We start from the raw sequence: 19252 nt of genomic DNA, 5'->3' as shown, positions 1-19252 counted from the left end.
GAAAAGCACCAGGGGAAGAGGGGATTCTGATGATGCTCCTTTCCCCAGTTAGGCTGGTTAATAAGCTTCTGAAAGCACCTACCTGTCTTCTGTTGAGCTGCTGACCTGCAGTGAGAATCAGACTAAGTGTGCAGTCCCCACCAGTCGTCACTGCTCCCACCAAGAGGCAGTGGGGCTTGGGGCCTTCCCCAGGGCTCTCCAGCCAGGCTGCTCGCTCTGTATGGCTCCTCCATGTGTTGGCAGGTGTCCTTGTGTGCGTGCACACACACATACACACCCCTCCACACCCCCCATCCCCGAGCAACAAAGTCACTTGAGGAATCACCCATCAACATGATCTGAACAGCCGACTTCCCCAGCACTACACGCACAGGCACGCAGAGCTGGATGTGGAAACCCTTGGTCTGAGAGACAGGCCTTCGGGGCCTCCCACCCTCTCCCCCATCATACAGGGCACAGGTTTTGTGGAAGACCCAGGACCAACAGCAGAAGGAAAGGAGGGAGCACTCTCATCGTCCGTCACCTGCCATGCACCAGGTATTAGTTCATTTAATTCTCTGGCAATACTTCTCGCGAGGCATCACATTCCTGCTATTACAGGGAGGAAACCAAAGCGAGAGGAGGAGGAGTCGCGTTTGTGCGTGTCTGTGTCATCAGGGGGCTGTCGGCTCTGCACTGCCTCGTGTCATCCTCACAGCAGTCTCTGGAGGTGTGATGCTTGGGTCTAGTGGAGCTGGTGCCAGGACACAGTGGGACTGACTCCCAAGTCTCTTTCCTCTTCTTTTCTCACTCCCAAAGTGTGTCCCTGTGGACCACAGCAGCAGCATCACCTGGGAGCTCGTCAGAAATACGGGATCCTGCCGCTCTCACCTGCTGAATCCCAGCTGCACTTAACTGGGTCTCCACACACACATTTTGTATACGCCGTAAAGTTTGCACAGCCCTGGCATTCACTGCACAGCTCTGAGGAAGACAGGTCTGAGCAGGGAAGAGGAAGAAGAGTGGACTTAGCTGAGAAAAGCTTCCTAGAGGTAGACTTGAGCTGAGTCACATGGGAGTACCATGGAGGAGAGGCGGTCCCGTTTGCTCAGAATGGCATCAGCAAATACCTGCCCCGCCTGTGCAGGAGGGTCCCTGACTACAGACTCACAGTTCCTGCCCCTGTGAACAAGAGGATGGCACGCTTGAAGAGGGGAGGATTGGCACCTGCACAGGCCGCCTGGCCCCACACACTGGAGATTGCTACCCTGCTAGGAAAGGCGGGCACCTCAGAGCTGGCTCTGCAAGATGTGTGCACCTGGACAGCCTCTCAGGAGGACAGCAGAGGCTGGAAGGGCTTCGTTTGGTAAAAGCTTCCTGAGATTCCCTCAAGGAGTCAGTTCTGAACAAGGGAGGTGTGGGGTCATCCTGTGTTAGCAGCTCCCCACGCATGCATGTCCGGGCAGAATGCATGGCAGGAGGCCTGGTTGGGCCCCTGTGGGCCTGAGTGCATTTGAGGAGGCGTCTAGGTCTTGGGCAAGGGGCCAGGCGGCCCTGAGGAGGGGAGAGAGGAGGCCGGCAGGGGCTGGAGTGTGGAGGATGCAGGCCTACCTGCAGTGTGGGTGCAGGTGTGAGCAGGGTGCTGGCGCTGGGCTCCAGGGGGCCTGGCTGACTCTGCTGCACGGGTTCATTCTTTCTCTCCTTTGCCTCCTTCCCAAGGTGTGGCCACATCCAGGTTTCTTGCTGCTTTTTCTCAGGCTAAGGACTGTTTGGGAACTTGTGGCCTCCCCACAAGACAGCCTAGCAGGTTCCACAGAGGATGGACAGCAGAGCAGCTCAGCGCCTCCCCCCCGACCCTTGATGGAGCCAGAATTTTCAGGGTGAGGGCCCCCATGGGGTATGGGGGTGAAAATAAGCACCTAATGATTTTGGCTGTGGTTCCCCAGTCAGCAGTTGGGCAGCCTGAATGGCCATGGGGAGAAAGGCATGGGGAGGGCAGCCAGGAGCCCTGGGAGAGACATGGCTCCGGAAGCGGTGTCCAGCAGATGGCTGTTGTTTTCAGAGGATTCTTATTACTCTCCACAGGTGGTGGCTTGGGCTAGCCTCTAATTTTAAGGCCTGGGCTTCTCATCGCAGTGGCTTCTCTTGTTGCGGAGCATGGGCTCCAGAGAATTCGGGCTTTGTGGGCTCAGTAGTTGTGGTTCCCAGGCTCTAGAGCACAGGCGCAGTAGTTGTGGCACATGGGCTTAGTGGTCCCGAGGCACATGGGATCTTCCCAGACCAGAGATCAAGCCTGTGTCTCCTGTATTGGCAGGTGGCTTCTTATCCACTGAGCCACCAGGGAAGCCCTAAAATTCCACTCTTAACGTTTATTCAGATCCCAGTTGGCTATTCTGGTTCAGCCCAGGCCCCAGCTCTCTGACCCAGAGAGCTGAGAAGCCCCAGGCCCTGTATGTTCCTCTCCTGAGTTCTTCTCCGAGGTGTTCCTCCAGCTCTGGGAGCCCCAAGCATGCCTGTGGGCATATGAGTGGAAAGCTGGGTGTGGAGAGAGGGATGTGAGTGGTTCCCATTGTTTTCAGCCTTTAGAGCCAGCACCCTGGGCTCAGCAGAGATCCTGGTGATGCTTCTAGAAGGTGTGGAGAAGAGACAAGCAGAACAGATCCAAGGAGGCAGCTAAAGGGCACACTTCCCAGTTTGGAGGGAGAACATCTCCCCAGGGAATCAGCCCCCCGCGGCAGGGAGCAGGGGGGCTCATGAGTGCTGGGTGAAGGTGAGGGTCGTCTGGAAGGAGCAGAGGGAAGGCAGGTATGCTCCAAGTTGTCCACAGAGAAGTCAGCGCATAAATGGACCACATTGGCCAGCATCTCATGGCTGTCCCTTCCCCATCCTCCCAGCCTGGGCCTGTGTTGGGAGAAATGCACAAAGGCAGGAGGCATGAGCGAGATGCCAGCACCGAGGCAGTTGTGGGTGGCACAGGGCCACATGGATCTGAGCTGGGAGGGTCGCCTTGTTCAGGTGGGAGAGCGAGGCTCGGACGTGGCAGTGACCTGGTCGGTGTCCCTGTGCTCATTGGTGATCATGGTTAAACAGTTACTGCTGTTGATGCCATGCCCAAGCCAGAAATCTGGGCCTGGAGCTCCTGCCTTCTTCAATCCCTCTGTCCATCTGTCAGTCCTGTGCTGTGCTTGCTACTATCCCAAGTCCTCCGCTTCCCTCCATCCCTGACCCCACCAGGTTCCCCAGGCCATCTCCACCTGTCTGCTTCCAGCCTTGCCTCCTCCCAGCCATCCCTCACCCCACCAGGGACCGTCCTAGTCTGCAGGCTGCGTTGCTTTAACCCTTTGTTACCCTCAGCATCAAGGTAAGTCTCCCTAACCTCCCTGACAAGGCCCCCCTTCATGGGCTGGCCCCTGCCTGCTGCCCATCTCACCTCCAGCAGGCTGGACCACATTCAGTTCCCCAGGCTAGGCACACTCTCACTGCCCACCTCTGCTCTTCACCTGCTGCACTCTTCATGTCTGAGCTCACAGGCCAGTTTCTCCAAGGTTTAAGCCTTCCTTGAACCCCTCAAGACTGGCTGAGGAGCCTCTCTTTGGGGAACTTAACGTTCTGCATTGTTATGCTGGCCTGTCTCTTATCACCCAGAGTTGTGACTGCCTGTTGGCTGGTCTCATCCTCCCCAGACACTAAGCTCCACGCGGGTAGAGTGATACATGTCTTTCTTGGTTATGGTTGTCTCCCAGGGCCCAGAATGGTGTGTAGCACACAGTAGGCTTTCAGTAAGTATTTCTTCAATTAGTGAATGTGCCAGGCGGTCCCTGGCACTTTGATTGAAGCCCCTTATTCTCTCAGGTTTACGATGACCACACTCAAGGGTTAAGTGACTGGTGGAGCCCCCGTCTCTGTGAAGTGGCAGCCCTGAGTTACAGACCAGGCCTGACTCCACAGCCCCTGCTCTGAACCCCTGTGCTTGTGGGGTGGAACTGCAGTTCTGTGGTCTCTGCCAGACCCCCCGGCATGTTTAGAGACCAGGAGGGGCCCCAGTTGCAGTGACCAGGGCATGGGGAGTGGCTGAAATCTCAGGCCACCTTTGAGGAGTTGTTTATTTTCTGAGCCAGACAGTTCTGATAACCCCCCGGTAATGCTGCTCTTTGATTCAGCCTGGTTGAACTGCGATCTGAGCCGGCCTATCAGGAGGACAGATTATTCTGTGGAATTTCTTCTTCCTTTTCTTCTTTAAAAGAAAGAAAACAGAGAAGACAGCTCCGTGGAATGCCAAGCTGCAAGGCTTCGGGGCACAGAGTGCAGCCAGCTGCGGGGGGACACTGGCAGGCCAGGGACAGTCTGGATGTTTGGGTGGGCTGGAGGCCAGGCGTGTGTGGCTCAGGTGTGCCCTGTACAGATGACCCTGAATGCTGCCACCCGGCACACGGGTCCCAGGCAGCGTCTGGGGGAGGAGAGGCTTTAAAGTGGAGAGCAGTCTTTCAGAATCTGGGGCACTACGGGGCTGCAGGAGGCCTGTGCAGCAGGTTGAAGGGAGAGCCACCTCCAGGCCAGCCCTGGGGTAGTGGGGAGGAGGAGGCTGGCCCAGCCCACAATTCAGGGCCTCTTTCCTGGCACAGCGCTGGTGAGGGTGGGGCTGTGCAGCACTGAGAGCAGGAAGTCACCCCTGGGCCCCACTGAGGGAATCATCAGAATGAGCCCAGTATAGAGTAGTCTCCCTTCATTGTCCTGGACTCTGCCAGGTCGTCCCCGTATACCGGTGGTGGCTCGTGAACACCCACAGCAGCCCCCAGGCAAGGCAGGGTGTGAGGGGCACATGGAGGTAAATGCCTGCTCCCTTTCTCTCTGACCTCACTGTCAGGCTGGGGATGAGGATGAAACTGTCTGACATTTGTCCCAAGTCACTGTCCCCTGCAGAGAAGCCACAGAGGGGTGGAGCCAGGGCAAACCTGGATATTCTCTCTCCAAACACACATCCCTTCCCTGTACCATCCTGTGGGGACCCTGCTGAGCCTCCTCTTATCCTCTGCTTGAACTTTCAGATGACGATAATGTCCTTTCCTACTTGACCTCATACACAAGGATTTAGAATGCCTGAATAATTTAATCCCTTGGGGACGGCCCTTTGCTTTAGAGGTTTCGTCCGCATGAAGACACTGTGGCCACGCAGATGAACCATGGACTCTGGAGGGTTTCAGTGCTCTGATAGAATTTGGGCGTGGCTCCCTCCATGGCTTCCTTTCTTACCCTGAACTATGACTGGCAGGACGCCCGTCTCAGGCATCACCAGAGGGTCTTCCCAAGGTGGACCGCCCCCAGCGTGGTGACTGGTCGTCCGTCCTTAGTGGGCCCTGCAGGACAGCGGTCTCAGCGCTATTCCCCTTTGTGTCCTCAGTGTATGGATTGCTGCAGTTTGCTTTCAAAGGCTGCTGGGGTCCTGGGGCTGTGTACAGGGGCAGGGCATTTGCAGAGAGCATTCTTGGGTGGTTAAACTCACTCAGTGATGGCAAGGGAAGAACAGGCAGCAAAGGCTGACCTAAGAATTTTAGGGAAAGAACGGATGTACTATGACCCTAAAGGAGAGTGTGATTTTCCTTAGTCAGAATCTGAAAAGCATGAGACAAAGCCGAGGCTGCCATCTTGTTGGTATGGGAAGGCTCTGTGGTGCCGGGGCATGTGGCCTCTTAGGTCCCAGACAGGTGATCTTGTGCAAGCTGCTTCCTCTCTCTGTGTTCCCGGGTCATCTCTAGGGTTTTTTTAGTGGCAGCATTTTGGTTCCAGGGCCAGAGTCATGAATTGGCCTGGGAGTCCTGCCTCCAAGCGCACCTGGGGCGGGGAGCGCGTGGGCTCACTTCGGTCTTTCTGCACTTACGTGGCCTGCTCCATGGTTCGAACTGGCCTGATGAAACTCAAACCCCACCCCTTTTCATGTGTTTATTAGCCATCTCTAAGTCTTCCTTGGAGAAATATCTGTTTAGGTCTGTTGCCCACTTTTTGATTGGGTTGTTTGTTTTTCTGGTATTGAGTTGTATGACCTGCTTGTATATTTTGGAAATTTTTTGTTTTTTAATACTTTTATTTATTTATTTTTGGCTGTACTGGGTCTTCATTGCTGTGCGGGCTTTCCTCTAGCTGTGGAGAGCAGGGGGCTGCTTTTTAGTTGCAATGTGCGGGCCTCTGATTGCAGTGGCTTCTCTTGTTGCAGGGCACTGGCTCTTGACTCAGGGGCTTCAGGAGTTGCAGCACTGGATTCTAGAGCAAGGACTCAGTAGTTGCGGTGCATGGGCTTAGTTGCTTGGCAGCATGTGGGATCCTCCAGGACTAGGGGCCGAACCCACATCTCCTGCATTGGCAGGCAGATCCTTACCACTTAGCCACCAGGGAAGCCCTGGAACCTGCATTCTTAACCCCATCATGAACTGGAACATTTTTAAAGTCAGTGGACAACTGATACATACCTGCCTCTCTCTCCACCCTAGACTGACTTCTGACCTCTGGGGAAGGAAGCTGGCAGATCTGGGCCCTCCCTCCTGGCATCTTCAGCACTCTGCTTCCGGGAAGCATCTCCCCAGTGGTCCCTCCAAGACCCTGACAGAGTGAGAAAGCTCAGCAAATATTAGCATAAAATTTGCAAGTGGCCATGCCACCTTTTCGGAGAAGGCAATGGCACCCCACTCCAGTACTCTTGCCTGGAAAATCCCATGGACGGAGGAGCCTGGTAGGCTGCAGTCTATGGGGTCACACAGAGTCGGACACGACTGAAGTGACTTAGCAGCATGCCACCTATTTCATGGCCATTTACAGGATAAAATAATATCACTGCTGTTCGTGCGGTTTTTATTTCTTTTAAAATTATTTAAAATACCCTGGTTTTTTAAAATTTTATTTTATTTTTAAACTTTACATAATTGTATTAGTTTTGCCAAATATCAAAATGAATCTGCCACAGGTATACCTCTGTTCCCCATCCTGAACCCTCCTCCCTCCTCCCTCCCATACCATCCCTCTGGGTCGTCCCAGTGCACTAGCCCCAAGCATTCAGTATCGTGCATCGAACCTGGACTGGCATCTCATTTCATACATGATATTTTACATGTTTCAATGCCATTCTCCCAAATCTTCCCACCCTCTCCCTCTCCCATAGAGTCCATAAGACTGTTCTACCCTGTTTTTTTTTTTTTTTGAGTAAATCCTCAGCATCACCATCACCTGAGAGCTTGTCAGAAATGCAGCTTCTGAATGAGGATCTGCATTTTAACCAGATCCCAGGTGAGCCCCCGGCACAGTGACATCTGAGAAGTATTGTTGGCCATGACAGGTACCTGAGGGGTGGGGCCTGTGTCTGGCCCATTGCTGTCTCCCTGCCCCCCCCCCAACCCCAGTGCCTTGCTGTGTGCCTGACAGGTGGGATATCCCCATGTTTGTGTCAATATGCCGATCACTTGTTCTACCCTTGACCAAGACCCATGCCACAGTGTGCAGGAAGGCAAGCAGGAGCAGGCGCAGGCAGTGGTCAGCCCAGATGAAGTGGAGGGTTCACAGGTTGCTTCTGGGCTTAAGAAATAACACATTTTCCTGGAGCTCGGTGGCCTTTACACCCCTGTCAGCCATGCCAGGGTGTGAAGGGTACTGGGCTAGATTGAGCTTAATTCAGACACAAGGTTAAATTCCACCCATGTCCCTCCCCATCAGCCTTACCACACACACCTCCATAGGTTCTGCTCGGTGTCCCAGAAAACACCCAGGATGTGTTTTCCTGGCATCCTGGGCATTTCTCTCTCATGTCCCCTAGTGCCGCGGGGCTCTTGGGAGCAGTGAGCCACTTCTGAAGGTGACTCTCTCTGGCTTAGTCTTCACCCTGATGAAAGCCCCTTCCTCATTGGACTTCTGGGAAAGGGCAGAATTGTGGAGCTGAGCTGAGGCCCCCTGAATGAGTCATGACCAGCCCAGCATGTTGGCTGCAGGCCAGCAGTCACCTGGTTGGTTCCAGGGCTCACACCAGATTTGAGTTGCTCCCTAGCAGTGATGTACAAGCCCCACTACTTGGAGGTCAGGGGCTCTTCCGGGGTCAGCATTGGGAAGGGCATTGTTCACAGCATGGTGGGCACCACTGAGTCATTTTACCCTCTGGGGGTCTTCATGGCTTACCTTTGTCATACCCACATCTCATCACAGGTGTGGATTCCTGAGCTCATGAGACCAACTTTTCTCCCTTGCTTCTCTGTCCTCACACTGAGACGGACCTGGCTCCCCACAGAGAAGACCCCCGTGGCCCCAGCTTAGAGGGCTCAGGGTGCTCTCTCCCTGAACTGCCTTTCTGAATTGTTCCACCAACTTCATCAACATCCTCCTCTTTTAAATTTCAGCCATCTGATTTTACAGTCTCTTATTCCCTTATTCGTTCATTCTATAATCCATTCATCCACTCATTCATTTGAAACTTAACACTGTCATGTTCCAGGTGAGGTGCTGGGGGGAGGCAGTTTAGACTGGGTGGGGAACTAGGGGAGCCAGAAGAGATTGACAACCTAGAAAACAGTGAGAGTTGGTCCCAGAGACTCCCAAGGTGCCAATGGGCAGCTTCCATCGGGGTGAGGGCAGGACAGGTGGTCAGAGGGAAGTATCTCCGCTCCCTGGCCCTGGTGGAGAGTGCCTTCTTTTCTTAAATTTTTTCAAAAAAATTTTGGCTGCACTGTTCAGCATATAGGGTCTTTGTTCCCCAACCAGGGATCAAACTTGCACCCCCTGCATTAGGAGCGTAGAGTCTTAACCACTAGACTGCCAGGGAAGTCCCAATGATGTGTTAATTTGTGCTGTACAGCAAAATGATGCAGTTATAATAGGACCTTGTTGTTTGTCCATTTCTACATATAATAGCTTGCATCTGCTAATCCCAAACTCCCAATCCATCTCTCCCCCTCCGCTCTTCCCCCTTGGCAACCACAGATCTCTATGTCTGTGAGTTTGTTTCTGTTTTCATAGACACGTTCATTTGTGTCATGTTTTAGATTGTACATGTCAGTGATCTCATGGTATTTGTCTTTCTGACTTAGTATGATAATTTCTAGGTCCATTCATGTTGCAGCAAATGGTATTATTTCATTCTTTCTTGTGGCTGAGTAGTATTCCATTGTATATGTGTACCACATCTTTATCATTCATCTGTTGATGAACGTTTAGGTCGTTCCATGTCTTGGCTATTGTGAATAGTGCTACTATGAACATAGGGGTGCATGTATCTTTTTGAATTATGGTTTTGTCTGGATATGTGCCCAGGAATGGGATTGCTGGAGCATATAACAACTCTATTTTTAGTATGAACCTCCTTACTGTTTTCCATAGTGGCTGCACCAATTCACATTCCCACCAAAAGTGTAGAAGGTTTCCCTTTTCCCCACACCCTCTCTAGCATTTATTATATAGACTTTTTAGTGATGGCCATTCTGCGTGGTATGAGATGATACCTCATTGTTGTTTTGAATTTCATTTTTCTAATAATTAGCAGTATTGAACATCTTTTCATGTACCTATTGACTACCTATGTGAAGAAAACTGAGCACCGAAGAATTGATGCTTTTGAACTGTGGTGTTGGAGAAGACTCTTGAGAGTCCCTTGGACTGCAAGGAGATCCAACCAGTCCATCCTAAAGGAGATCAGTCCTGGGTGTTCATTGGAAGGACTGATGTTGAAGTTGAAACTCCAATACTTTGGCCACCTCATGCGAAGAGTTGACTCATTGGAAAAGACCCTGATGCTGGGAGGGACTGGGGGCAGGAGAAGGGGATGACAAGAGGATGAGATGGCTGGATGGCATCACTGACTCGATGGACATGAGTTTGAGTGAACTCCGGGAGTTGGTGATGGACAGGGAGGCCTGGCATGCTGTGATTCATGGGATTGCAAAGAGTCAGACACGACTGAGGGATTGAACTGAACTGTTAAATATCTGATTACTGATTGGATCTTCTCAGTTCAGTGTGCTCTCTGGTGTTCCTGCCTGTCTCATGTAGGACTTGGAGACGTGGCAAAGTGGACTTCAGGACCTCTCTCTGCTGACTGATCAGTGCTGATAAGGGGCCCCCGTCAGTCCTACCACTGACAACCTGTATGACTTTGTGGACATTTCTTATACTCTCTGACTAGCACAGTTAGAGACCTACCTGTTTCAGGCCTTGCTAGCAGGGAATCCTAACAAGGTCACCTGGTAGTAAGAAGCACCCTGGGGAGACAGGCAGTTTAAAGCTTCATGGGGCCCACAGCTCCCAGCGGTCCATGTCCTCTCCAGTTCGACCCCACAAGGTGGTTCCCCTGGAGAATGAAGAGTGAGTGCCCATCCCACAGAACCTCAGCTCAAGGCTGAGTGGCAGTGCCACTGCTCTGAGGTCAGTCCTGCATGCCCCAGAACTGTCCCCTGTCACCTTGCAGGACTGGGGCTGGGTGAAACACGGGGCTGCTCTTGAGCATGGGTCTTTCCTCTCAGAGGACTGGAAAATAGGGCCCCTTCCAAGTCAAACAAGAGCTGACTGACCTGGGACACAAGCACAGGCATGAGGAAGGCATGATAGAGTTTCCTGACCCAGCCTTGGCTGATTAGGTGGCGAGCGTCTCCAAGTGGAGGCCGGCCTCTTGTGTTCCTTAGAGACTTTGCCCTCAGCTCGAGGGACGCTTGGCGGTGGGTCGGGGGTGGGGTGGAGATGGGATGCGGTGGGTGAGCCATGGTGAGACATACTGTGAGTGGGGCCATCCTTGTGAATCCCCAAACTACAGTGGAGCCTTCTTGGCCTGTGAACCTATGGCCTGAGCTCAGCCTGTCAGCACAGGCTTCTCGAACCTTCTGAGGGGGATGTTGTGCAGACTATCTGGGCCTCGTGAGTGTCCCCATCTTTGCTTCTCCCCTCTTGGAAGTTAAAGTAGAAAACTGAGCCTTAGGAGGTGAGAAGGGCCAGGAGACAGTAATCATGAAGAAACAGGGAGGCAGAGGATCTGTGATTTGGGGTGGTGGGAGGAGGAGGAGGAGAAAGGGGTGATTCATGGCAACTGGGTTCTTTTCTGGAGAAGGTGAGCTTCAGGTTCTTAGGCCAGGGTCTCTCTTGACAGATTTGTTGGAGTGACCTCAGCAATGATTATCAGGGGAAAGACCTGAGGGAGGAGATGGCTCAAAGTTACTTCAAATACTCCTTCGCATAAAGATGAGTTTTCCTCACTACAGTTAGTCCACTAGCTTTTAATAGTCCTTTTTAGGGTTATTAATTAGGATGTATTTGATGTAAAAATTTAGAAAATGCATCTCCCATAAACTAGAAGAACGTGCTTGAAGGTTCCTCATTTGTGCTTTCCCAGCAAGCCTCTTTGGCTTCTGGAAGGACTTGCTATTTTCAATGGACCATCTGCCCCGGGGCCCATTTTACGGTTAGGATTATTTCTAAAGGGGAAGAAACCTTATCCCCTCCCTTGTGGGTCTCCAGGTGACCATGTGGGGGGCAGGGGGACAAGCTTCCACACAGGCCCACAGGCAACAATTAGGCAGTGTAACACAGTTCGGTGTGGGCATGGTGGTTATCCTGAGAAACTTCTGGAAGCTTTCAGAACCCATCCCTTCATTCATACCGAGGTTTCCTGCAGCCTCAGCAGGTGCCACTGGCAGTGCCTGTGAATATACGTGGTCGGCCCAGGACCTGTGAGGAAGGCAAGGGTCTGGGGGGCTCTCCAGTTCCCCCCACCCCCAGGCAGTGAAGCACCAGCAGCAGCTGCATCACCTGATGCCTTGGTCCCAGCACCTGTGGCCTTGGGGTGTGCTAGCCAAATTGAGAAATAAGATTGCAGTCCATGTGCTGCTCCTTGGAATATCAGCCCATGGCAGAATCCGAGGCACAGATGAAAAGGGACTTTGGAGACGAGAGGATCCAAGTTGGGGCCCTGCGCCAACAATAAGGGCCTCTGTTCCCCCTTGTTAATGTGAAGGCGGTGACACCTCTGTACTCCTGGGAGAGGAGCGAGGTAGAGAATTGTCAGAGGGCTCTGCAGCCCCGGCATACTGCAGCAGGTGAGGAACTGGGGACCCCACCCTGTCAGGCCGGTTCCCGTGGTGGGATCAGACCCTTTCTGTGCATGTTCATCCCTTCACGTCCCTGGATCACTCTCCACCCCCAGGCTGGGGCAGTTCCTCCATAAGAACCAGTTGCCGTAGAGGCCAGAGAACTCCATCATCACCCTAAGCAGCTGCTCTGCTTTTCAGGGTTCATCTTGGGGTAGTACGAATGCTTTAAACAAGGGCAATAATTTTCTACTTAGAGGGCCACTGGTTCATTTTCAGGCTGTGTTTCTGCTTCCCACTCCCTGGGTGGCTTGTATTTTCAATTTCCTGTCCCTCCCTTGCTTCGTACATATCACAATGCTCTGATGTCCCAGACCTGGTTCCTTCTGGCTCTTTGTTAGGAAGTGCCTCTTTGTCTTGATTAAGCAGCGGTGCTAGGTGGCATGTTCCCAAAGAGCCACTGGAGTTATGGTCTCTGCCTGGAAGAACGTTCTGTCCATCTTTCCACCTCTGGCCCCACCCTCCTGAGCCAGCAGCTTCAGTGCCAGGTTACTCTGGTATAGAGAAGAATTGAGGGAGCTTCCCTGCTGAGGTTGGTAAGGGTGCCCCGGGGCTACTGCTGGTCCCTCTGCTTCCCAGCTTGCTCGAGAGTCGAAACCCTTCTGAAACTTTTTTAAACATCCAAGAACCCTTTCGTGGGTCCCTGCTCCTCACTCTCTCCCAAAATAGACCTGGCAGCAGTGAATCCAGAGAAGCAGCAGGTTTTTTCTCAGCAGCAACAACTTTGCATCCTGACTTTGTTTCCCTGCCCCTGGTGCCAGGTGATATTGAAGGCCACGGAGCCTGAGCTGCCCTGACCTTCCCCTCAGTCCTGGTACAGCAGAGCCAGGGCCATGCTGGGTGCTGAGGAAGCAGAGGGCCACAGAGGTGACCCTCATGCTCACACCACCAGCCCGAGCCACGTTCCCCTGCCCTGTCCTGTGGGAGTGGAGGACAGAACTGTGGGGGAAGGACAGGGGACCAGTGAGCTTGATGGGGTATGAGGCGTCCAGGGGCTGCACAAGCACTGGCCCTGCCTCTCCACTGCCACCTTCTCCCTACCTCCGGGTGTCTCTTCTCTGGGGGGTAAATCTTACATCTTGGCAAGATAACAACCCTCCCCTTAAAAAAGACAGAGGGAGAGAAAAGCCCTATACCCAAAGTGACATGTAACTTATATTTGGAACCCAAATGTTTCAATGGATGACCAAACATCCTGGTTTGCCTGAGACTAGGACTCACGGTTTCTCAGGACATGGACAGCTGGTCACCCTGCTTTTGAAAATGAAAAGGTAATGACTATTCATTGAATTTACAATGCTTTGATTTTCCTTACGATTTCTTCGTTGACCAATGGATTGTTTAAAGGTGTGCTGCTTAATTTCCAAATATTTAGAAATTTTCTCTAGTTTTTTTAATTTCAAGTGCAATTCCATTTTGGTTAGGGAACATTCTCTATATGACTTTTAACCTTTTTCAACGTATTGAGACTTGTTTTGTCATCCATCATATGGTTTATTTTGGTGAATGCTCCATTTGCAGGAGAAAACAATATGTGTTCTGCTGTTGCTGGGTAGAGAGTTCCACAAATGTCAACTAGGTCAAGTTGCTTGATCGCTTTGTTCAGATCTTCCACATCCTTTGTCTTCTTGCTCTAAAGTTACTGAGCATGGGGTAATAACATTTCCAGCTAGAACAGCAAAACAAACCCAAACCCTCTCCTGATTGGAGGGTTCCTGAAATTAACCATTTGGAGGAAATATGGTAAAATGAACTCACAGTTGTCAAACTGCATTCTAACCTCGCTATGATACTATTACTGCAGGCTTTAGTGGCTAGAAAGATCTAGCATCTCTGTTTGCTTTGGAAGCTTATTTTTGCCAAGGTTGTTATCACCAAGCAGGCGCCAGAGCTCTGTTCTACTCACAGTTCAACTACGGTGAAATTCAGACAATGAACTTGTGTACTCCCCTTGTAAGAATGTCCAAACGGAATGCTTTGCCCTGGCCAGGAGCAAAGTCTCGGCCCCTTTTGATATGTGAGACCTCAAGGAAGCTTTCTCTATTCCCAGACTTGGAGAATTGTGTTGAACTGGAAAATGGATCAGGGAGGCCCACCCCAGGCCAGGCCTCTGGCTTTCTTTCCACTGCACTGTCCACCTCACCGCCCAGTTCCTCCCTCTGACTGGTCGGGGGAGCTGCTAAAAGGGAGGCCAGAGGGTGGCCTTGCCCTGATGCATTCCACCCTACAGGCTCTAGGGAAGAGGCAAAGCTGGTAAAGCAAAGCAAGGTCCACTCCTGCTCTTGCCCATGACACAGGACCATCCGTCTCTCCTCCTTCCTCCAGGTTGCAGGTCTGGCTGCTCTGCCTGCATCTCTGTGGGTGTGGAGCCTGGGGCTCTCTGGTCCTTCCTGTCCCCACGCCATGCTGGAACTTGATATTAAAGAGGCTGGAGAAAAGAGTGGGTAGTGCTCTCACCCCATCACCCACAGAGAGGTTTCTGGGTCTGACTTCCCTTCTCCAGATGGAAGCATTTGGCCCCTTGGTTCTAATATCCCATGAGCTGTATACCTAGACTGGATTTCTAAATCTGCCTAGAGAGAGACTGAGATTGAGTCATGCTGCTCTCTAAAATTGCCATAATTCCACCTGGCTGTCCTGGGCTTCCCAGGTGGCTGAGGGGTAAAGAATCCACCAGCAATGTAGGAGATGTGGGTTTGATCCCTGAGTTGTGAAGATCCCCTGGAGGAGGAAATGGCTACCCACTCCAGTATTCTTGCCTGGGAAAAATCCCATGGACAGAGGAGCCTGGTGGGCTACAGTCCATGGGGTCACAGTCGGACACAAATGAGCGACTAAACCACCACCACCCGGCTGTCTGACAGCTGCTTTCACTCTGGCTCATGCGTGTGCCCTTAATAAAGAGGTTTGTTCTAAAGCAAAAAATGATTTTGATTCAGCCTAAGTTTAACCTTAATAAAGAGGTTTGTTCTAAAGCAAAAAATGATTTTGATTCAGCCTATGTTTAACTCTGTCTATACCTGATCACCATTCAGAATTGCTCCCCCAGTTCTCTCTCTCCTCTCATTTTCACAATCACAAACAAAAACAGGGGTGGAAGGTTCCACCTGGATTGCTGCTGTCCTCAAAAGTGGACACTGGCAGAGGAGGCCTGGGTTGAGTCCCTGCTTGTGCTTTTTGCTGGCTGTATGGCTTTGGGCAGGTCCCTGACCTCTGTGCAGTATGAGGTTGACGTATTGTCTCTGAGAGCACCTGTCTCTAGGGTGCAGTGCCTGGTGCTCCCTAAGTCTGTACAGACGTAATGGATGGAGACAAGTCATCACAGGGTTCTGGGAAGAACAGTGAGGCTGGGACTCAGGAGACGACTTGGCCCGGCTCTACCTCCTACTGGGGGCGTGAGGCAGGTTCTGAACCTCAGACTGTCTCAGGTCTGGTGGCTGTAAAACCGCGGTGGCAGTGGACCCTCCCTCTGGGGTGTTTGTGAAGACCCAGGGAAATGAGCTCGCAGGCTGTTTCTCACACGCACATCAGGCTAAATCTGTTCTCTTCCCCCTCCCTAGGCACACATTCTGGCAGTTCCGCCATGATAACCCCAAGACGCGGGTCGGGAGCCCTCCCCCCGAGGGGCTCCCAGGCTTCAACAGCGGGGTGATGCTGCTCAACTTGGAGGCCATGCGCCAGTCCCCGCTGTACGACCGCCTGCTGGAGCCGGCGCAGGTGCAGCAGCTGGCCGACAAGTACCACTTCCGGGGTCACCTCGGGGACCAGGACTTCTTCACCATGATCGGCATGGAACACCCTGAGCTCTTCCACGTGCTGGACTGTACCTGGAACCGGCAGCTTTGCACCTGGTGGAGGGATCATGGCTACAGCGACGTCTTCGACGCCTACTTCCGGTGCGAGGGCCACGTCAAGATCTACCACGGGAACTGCAACACCCCAATCCCAGAGGCCTAGGCCCCGCCCCGGCCGCCGTGCCCTCGGGCTCAGAATCTGGGCGCCTCTCGTGCAGGCCTGGGACAGCATTTGGACTCCTAGAGAGACACTGCAGGACGTCCTTGTAATCAGGTGCTGCGGCTCCCCCACCCAGGGGTGCTGTCTGAGGCCGCCCGGGGGTGCCTGGCCTGCACCCCACTGGTGCTCTGGACCTTTTGCCTCCAGGAGCCAGATGTTGTGAAGAACACACACACAGACCTCTTCGAGTGGGCTAGGAAGCAAACGTTTGAAAAGAAGGAAGAAAACAAAACGGTGCCCCTTGCCTTCAGCCCCCAAAGGCTGGAAATCCTTTTAAGAACTGGGCTTTCATAGACCAAATATAAATTTACTTTAAATTGACAGGCGAGACAGAACAAACAGTACTGGGGTAGCTCCTAGTGAGCTTTAAATGCGTGAGCCAGGGTTTTAACAACCATCCCAGAGTTTAAGCATCCAAAGGAATGCTAGCCCTCACACACGCTCTTGGGAGGCTGTGTGGTTATTCTCACAGTGCTCATGGCGCCTGGTGCAGGTGTAAAGGTCACCACCAACTGTGGCCACATAAGAAACCTGGTCTCATTATTTGAGCCTTCACAGCATTCATCTCCCAACTGCATCACAGAACCTCATTATTCCTTAATCATCCAAGCCAGCTCCAGGTGATCAGATTCTGCTCAGAGATCAAATCTGCCGTCAAGGAACAGTGATTGGCCAGCCCCAAGGACAGGATTGTCTAGATTGGGAAGACTCATTCCAAAGGGAGCTAGCCCAGCGGTACCTGAATGTAACCTTGTGACTTGGCAGGGATGTCACTCTTAGACTTATAAGCATTCTAACCTTTCATTCAGAAGAATCATCCTCGTGACTTTATTGCACCAGGTGAGACCCCATACCTTAGAAGAAAATTAGGCTGTCATTTCTTGATTTCTGCTTTCTGAGTTCTCCTGTAAGTGAGCTGTAAACATGAAGCCCATAGTGGTCCGTTCTGTATAATCCAGCTGAGGTCCTTTGGGAAGAAATGTTGTCTTTCATCTTATATCAGTTTCATTTACTATCTTTTTTTTTTTTCTACCATGAGTGAGAATAGTTAATAAATAATCTTTGAGAACACAGTGATTTATGCTGTTTGCTCTCTGATCAGTTTCCTGAAGGACCTGAATCAAAAGTGTGATCAGTGTCATTCAGAGTCTCCCTCCCCACATGACTATCTAAGCGGGCTTACAAGTGGGTCTCTAGGGCCTAAGGGGGAGAATGTCTGAAGAAGGTTGTATTGGACTCAAAACAGAGAATCATTTCATTCTAGGTATTGGCAGGCCTGTCTGCTTCTGGGAGCAAAACTGCCCCCATCAGTTCTCATCTGCTTACCCCTAAGTATCTGGCTATGTCGTCCCCTGATAAAATGGCGCACATGTCTCTTCTAACTCTCAGCTCTGACAGAACAGGACTGTTCTGTTAGGTACTTGACTTCCTAGTTAGAGCCACCGAATATTGAATGCCTGCTGTGTGCCAAGCATTGTATTATGTGTGTGATCACACACACTAAGATTCATGAACGTAATTCAGATTCTAAAATTTATTGTAAGAAAATAACAAGAGATGTGGACAGAGTCATTGTTTATCACAACCTTTTTTATAATAGAAAAAAATTGGCAGTAACAAAATGCTGAATAGCAGAGTGGATAAGTAATGTGTGTTATAGCTGTATAATGGAATACTTTAGGCATTACAAATTTTTTTTTGAAAAATAATGCCTTGAAAAATGCTTATAATATGCTATTAAGAATGCAAAATATAAAATTATATGTATTAATGATCATAATTTTATTTTTTAAATTACATATATGGTATGTAAATATATTGAGACAGAGCCTGTTCTGTGTTTCATTAGTTCGATGCCTAAAAGAATCATGTTTCAAACACATTAAAAAACAATTATTTTAATGGGGAAAAGCGAATGAAACACTAGAGGATTTTAGACTCATAATAGCAAAGTATTTTTCCTGAAGTAGTTTCAGTAGTTAAAATGTTTCTATAGCTTGAGTGGACTTTATCATTGCAAGGAAAAAGCAATAAACTGATCAAAATGGGCACAAGCCAAACAAAATCTTGTTTACCTTTGCGATTACCTAAGCAGGAGCTTCCCCCTTCTCTGTCTTGAATAACCTGGACCTTACAACTCCATGGTGAACAGCAAAATAACAACAGGAAACCCAGCCAGAACAACAAAGCCGTCATGTGCTCCTGAGTTTTTCCATGAGCAACTCTTTGACAAATCCTGGAAGGCTTGTACCTGACTGGGATCCTGTTATAAGCAAGGCAACCCACCCCAGTATTCTTTCCTGGGAAATCCCATGGACAGAGGAACCTGGTGGGCCACAGTCCCAAGGGATCACAAAGGAGTTGGACATGACTTAGCGACTAAATAACAACAAATGATCAATGCAGTGCAAAAATCACTGTGCTGTTTAATTTGCCTCGTGAGTGGAGCATAGGCCTGTAGGTATGATTGGAAATGAAGTCCAAAAAGAGAACCTTTCTGGGTAGTAGGATTAAGATGCTCTTTAATCTTCTGTATTTACATGAATCTTTTCCATAGTGAAACACACAGTAAAGGCTGTAAAATTCTAGCCACACACCTTCCCTCCAATTACAGGCAAGCATCATCCTGACCACCTTACAGTTCACTGTTGGCTCTGGTTACTGTCATCCATAAGAAAATAATCTTGGGTAAACAGGCTCTGGGTTTTCTACTTTCCCTATGGATGCCCTAGTTTTCCAAATAAAAAACCTAATAATAGCATCTCCAGACTCTGCTTTCACTTCTGATACTGTCATCTTTTGTGTGTACATAAATGACAATGGCCTTTGGGAAACTTGCAGGCTTATTAAAGAGATTTATTTTTGTATGTGTCAGAACCTAACTATAGCACCCCCCTTTCCATAACATCTCATCAAGGCACAGTGTGCATGCTGGTGCAGGGGGGCTCCCGGCTTAGGGGGCAAGTGCAGCTAGGTTTCTACTCATCATCAGACCTGATCTCCGGATGGAGACCCAAGGCTGGGCTGAACATGGAGTCTGGCAGGGCAAGCAGAGATTTCCAAGCAAGTAGTACCATAGAGAGAACCTCTCGCCTGAATCAGGCCTGGCTGTGAGCCTGTGTTCTTCCCCCAACCCCCTGGGCCATCTTGGACAAGCAGGA

At 50.9% G+C, this 19252-nt stretch overlaps 1 protein-coding gene across 14 annotated transcripts in view; it reads left to right on the top strand.

The window, feature by feature from the left end:
- Nucleotides 1-18852, top strand: part of XXYLT1 (xyloside xylosyltransferase 1) — a 174678-nt gene extending 155826 nt beyond the window's left edge. For 10 of the 14 annotated variants that reach the window (XM_086399326.1, XM_086399309.1, XM_086399430.1 and 7 more), the window contains one exon: nt 15638-18852. In XM_086399326.1, the coding sequence (XP_086255452.1) occupies nt 15638-16034 (397 nt within the window). In that variant the 3' untranslated portion in view covers nt 16035-18852. Of the gene's footprint in view, nt 1-452; nt 538-15637 lie in introns of all 14 variants that reach the window. The other 4 variants (XM_086399467.1, XM_086399369.1, XM_086399333.1 and 1 more) reach the window with 2 other exon arrangements.
- Nucleotides 18853-19252: the final 400 nt, after the last annotated feature.

Source organism: Bos grunniens, chromosome 1 (genome assembly GCF_055505025.1).
Source record: "Bos grunniens cultivar Pamir isolate PY7600 chromosome 1, Bosgru_T2T1.0, whole genome shotgun sequence".
NCBI lineage: Eukaryota > Metazoa > Chordata > Mammalia > Artiodactyla > Bovidae > Bos > Bos grunniens.
The sequence above is the reverse complement of the archived record's forward strand: the minus strand, read 5'-3'. Positions and strand labels throughout refer to the sequence as shown.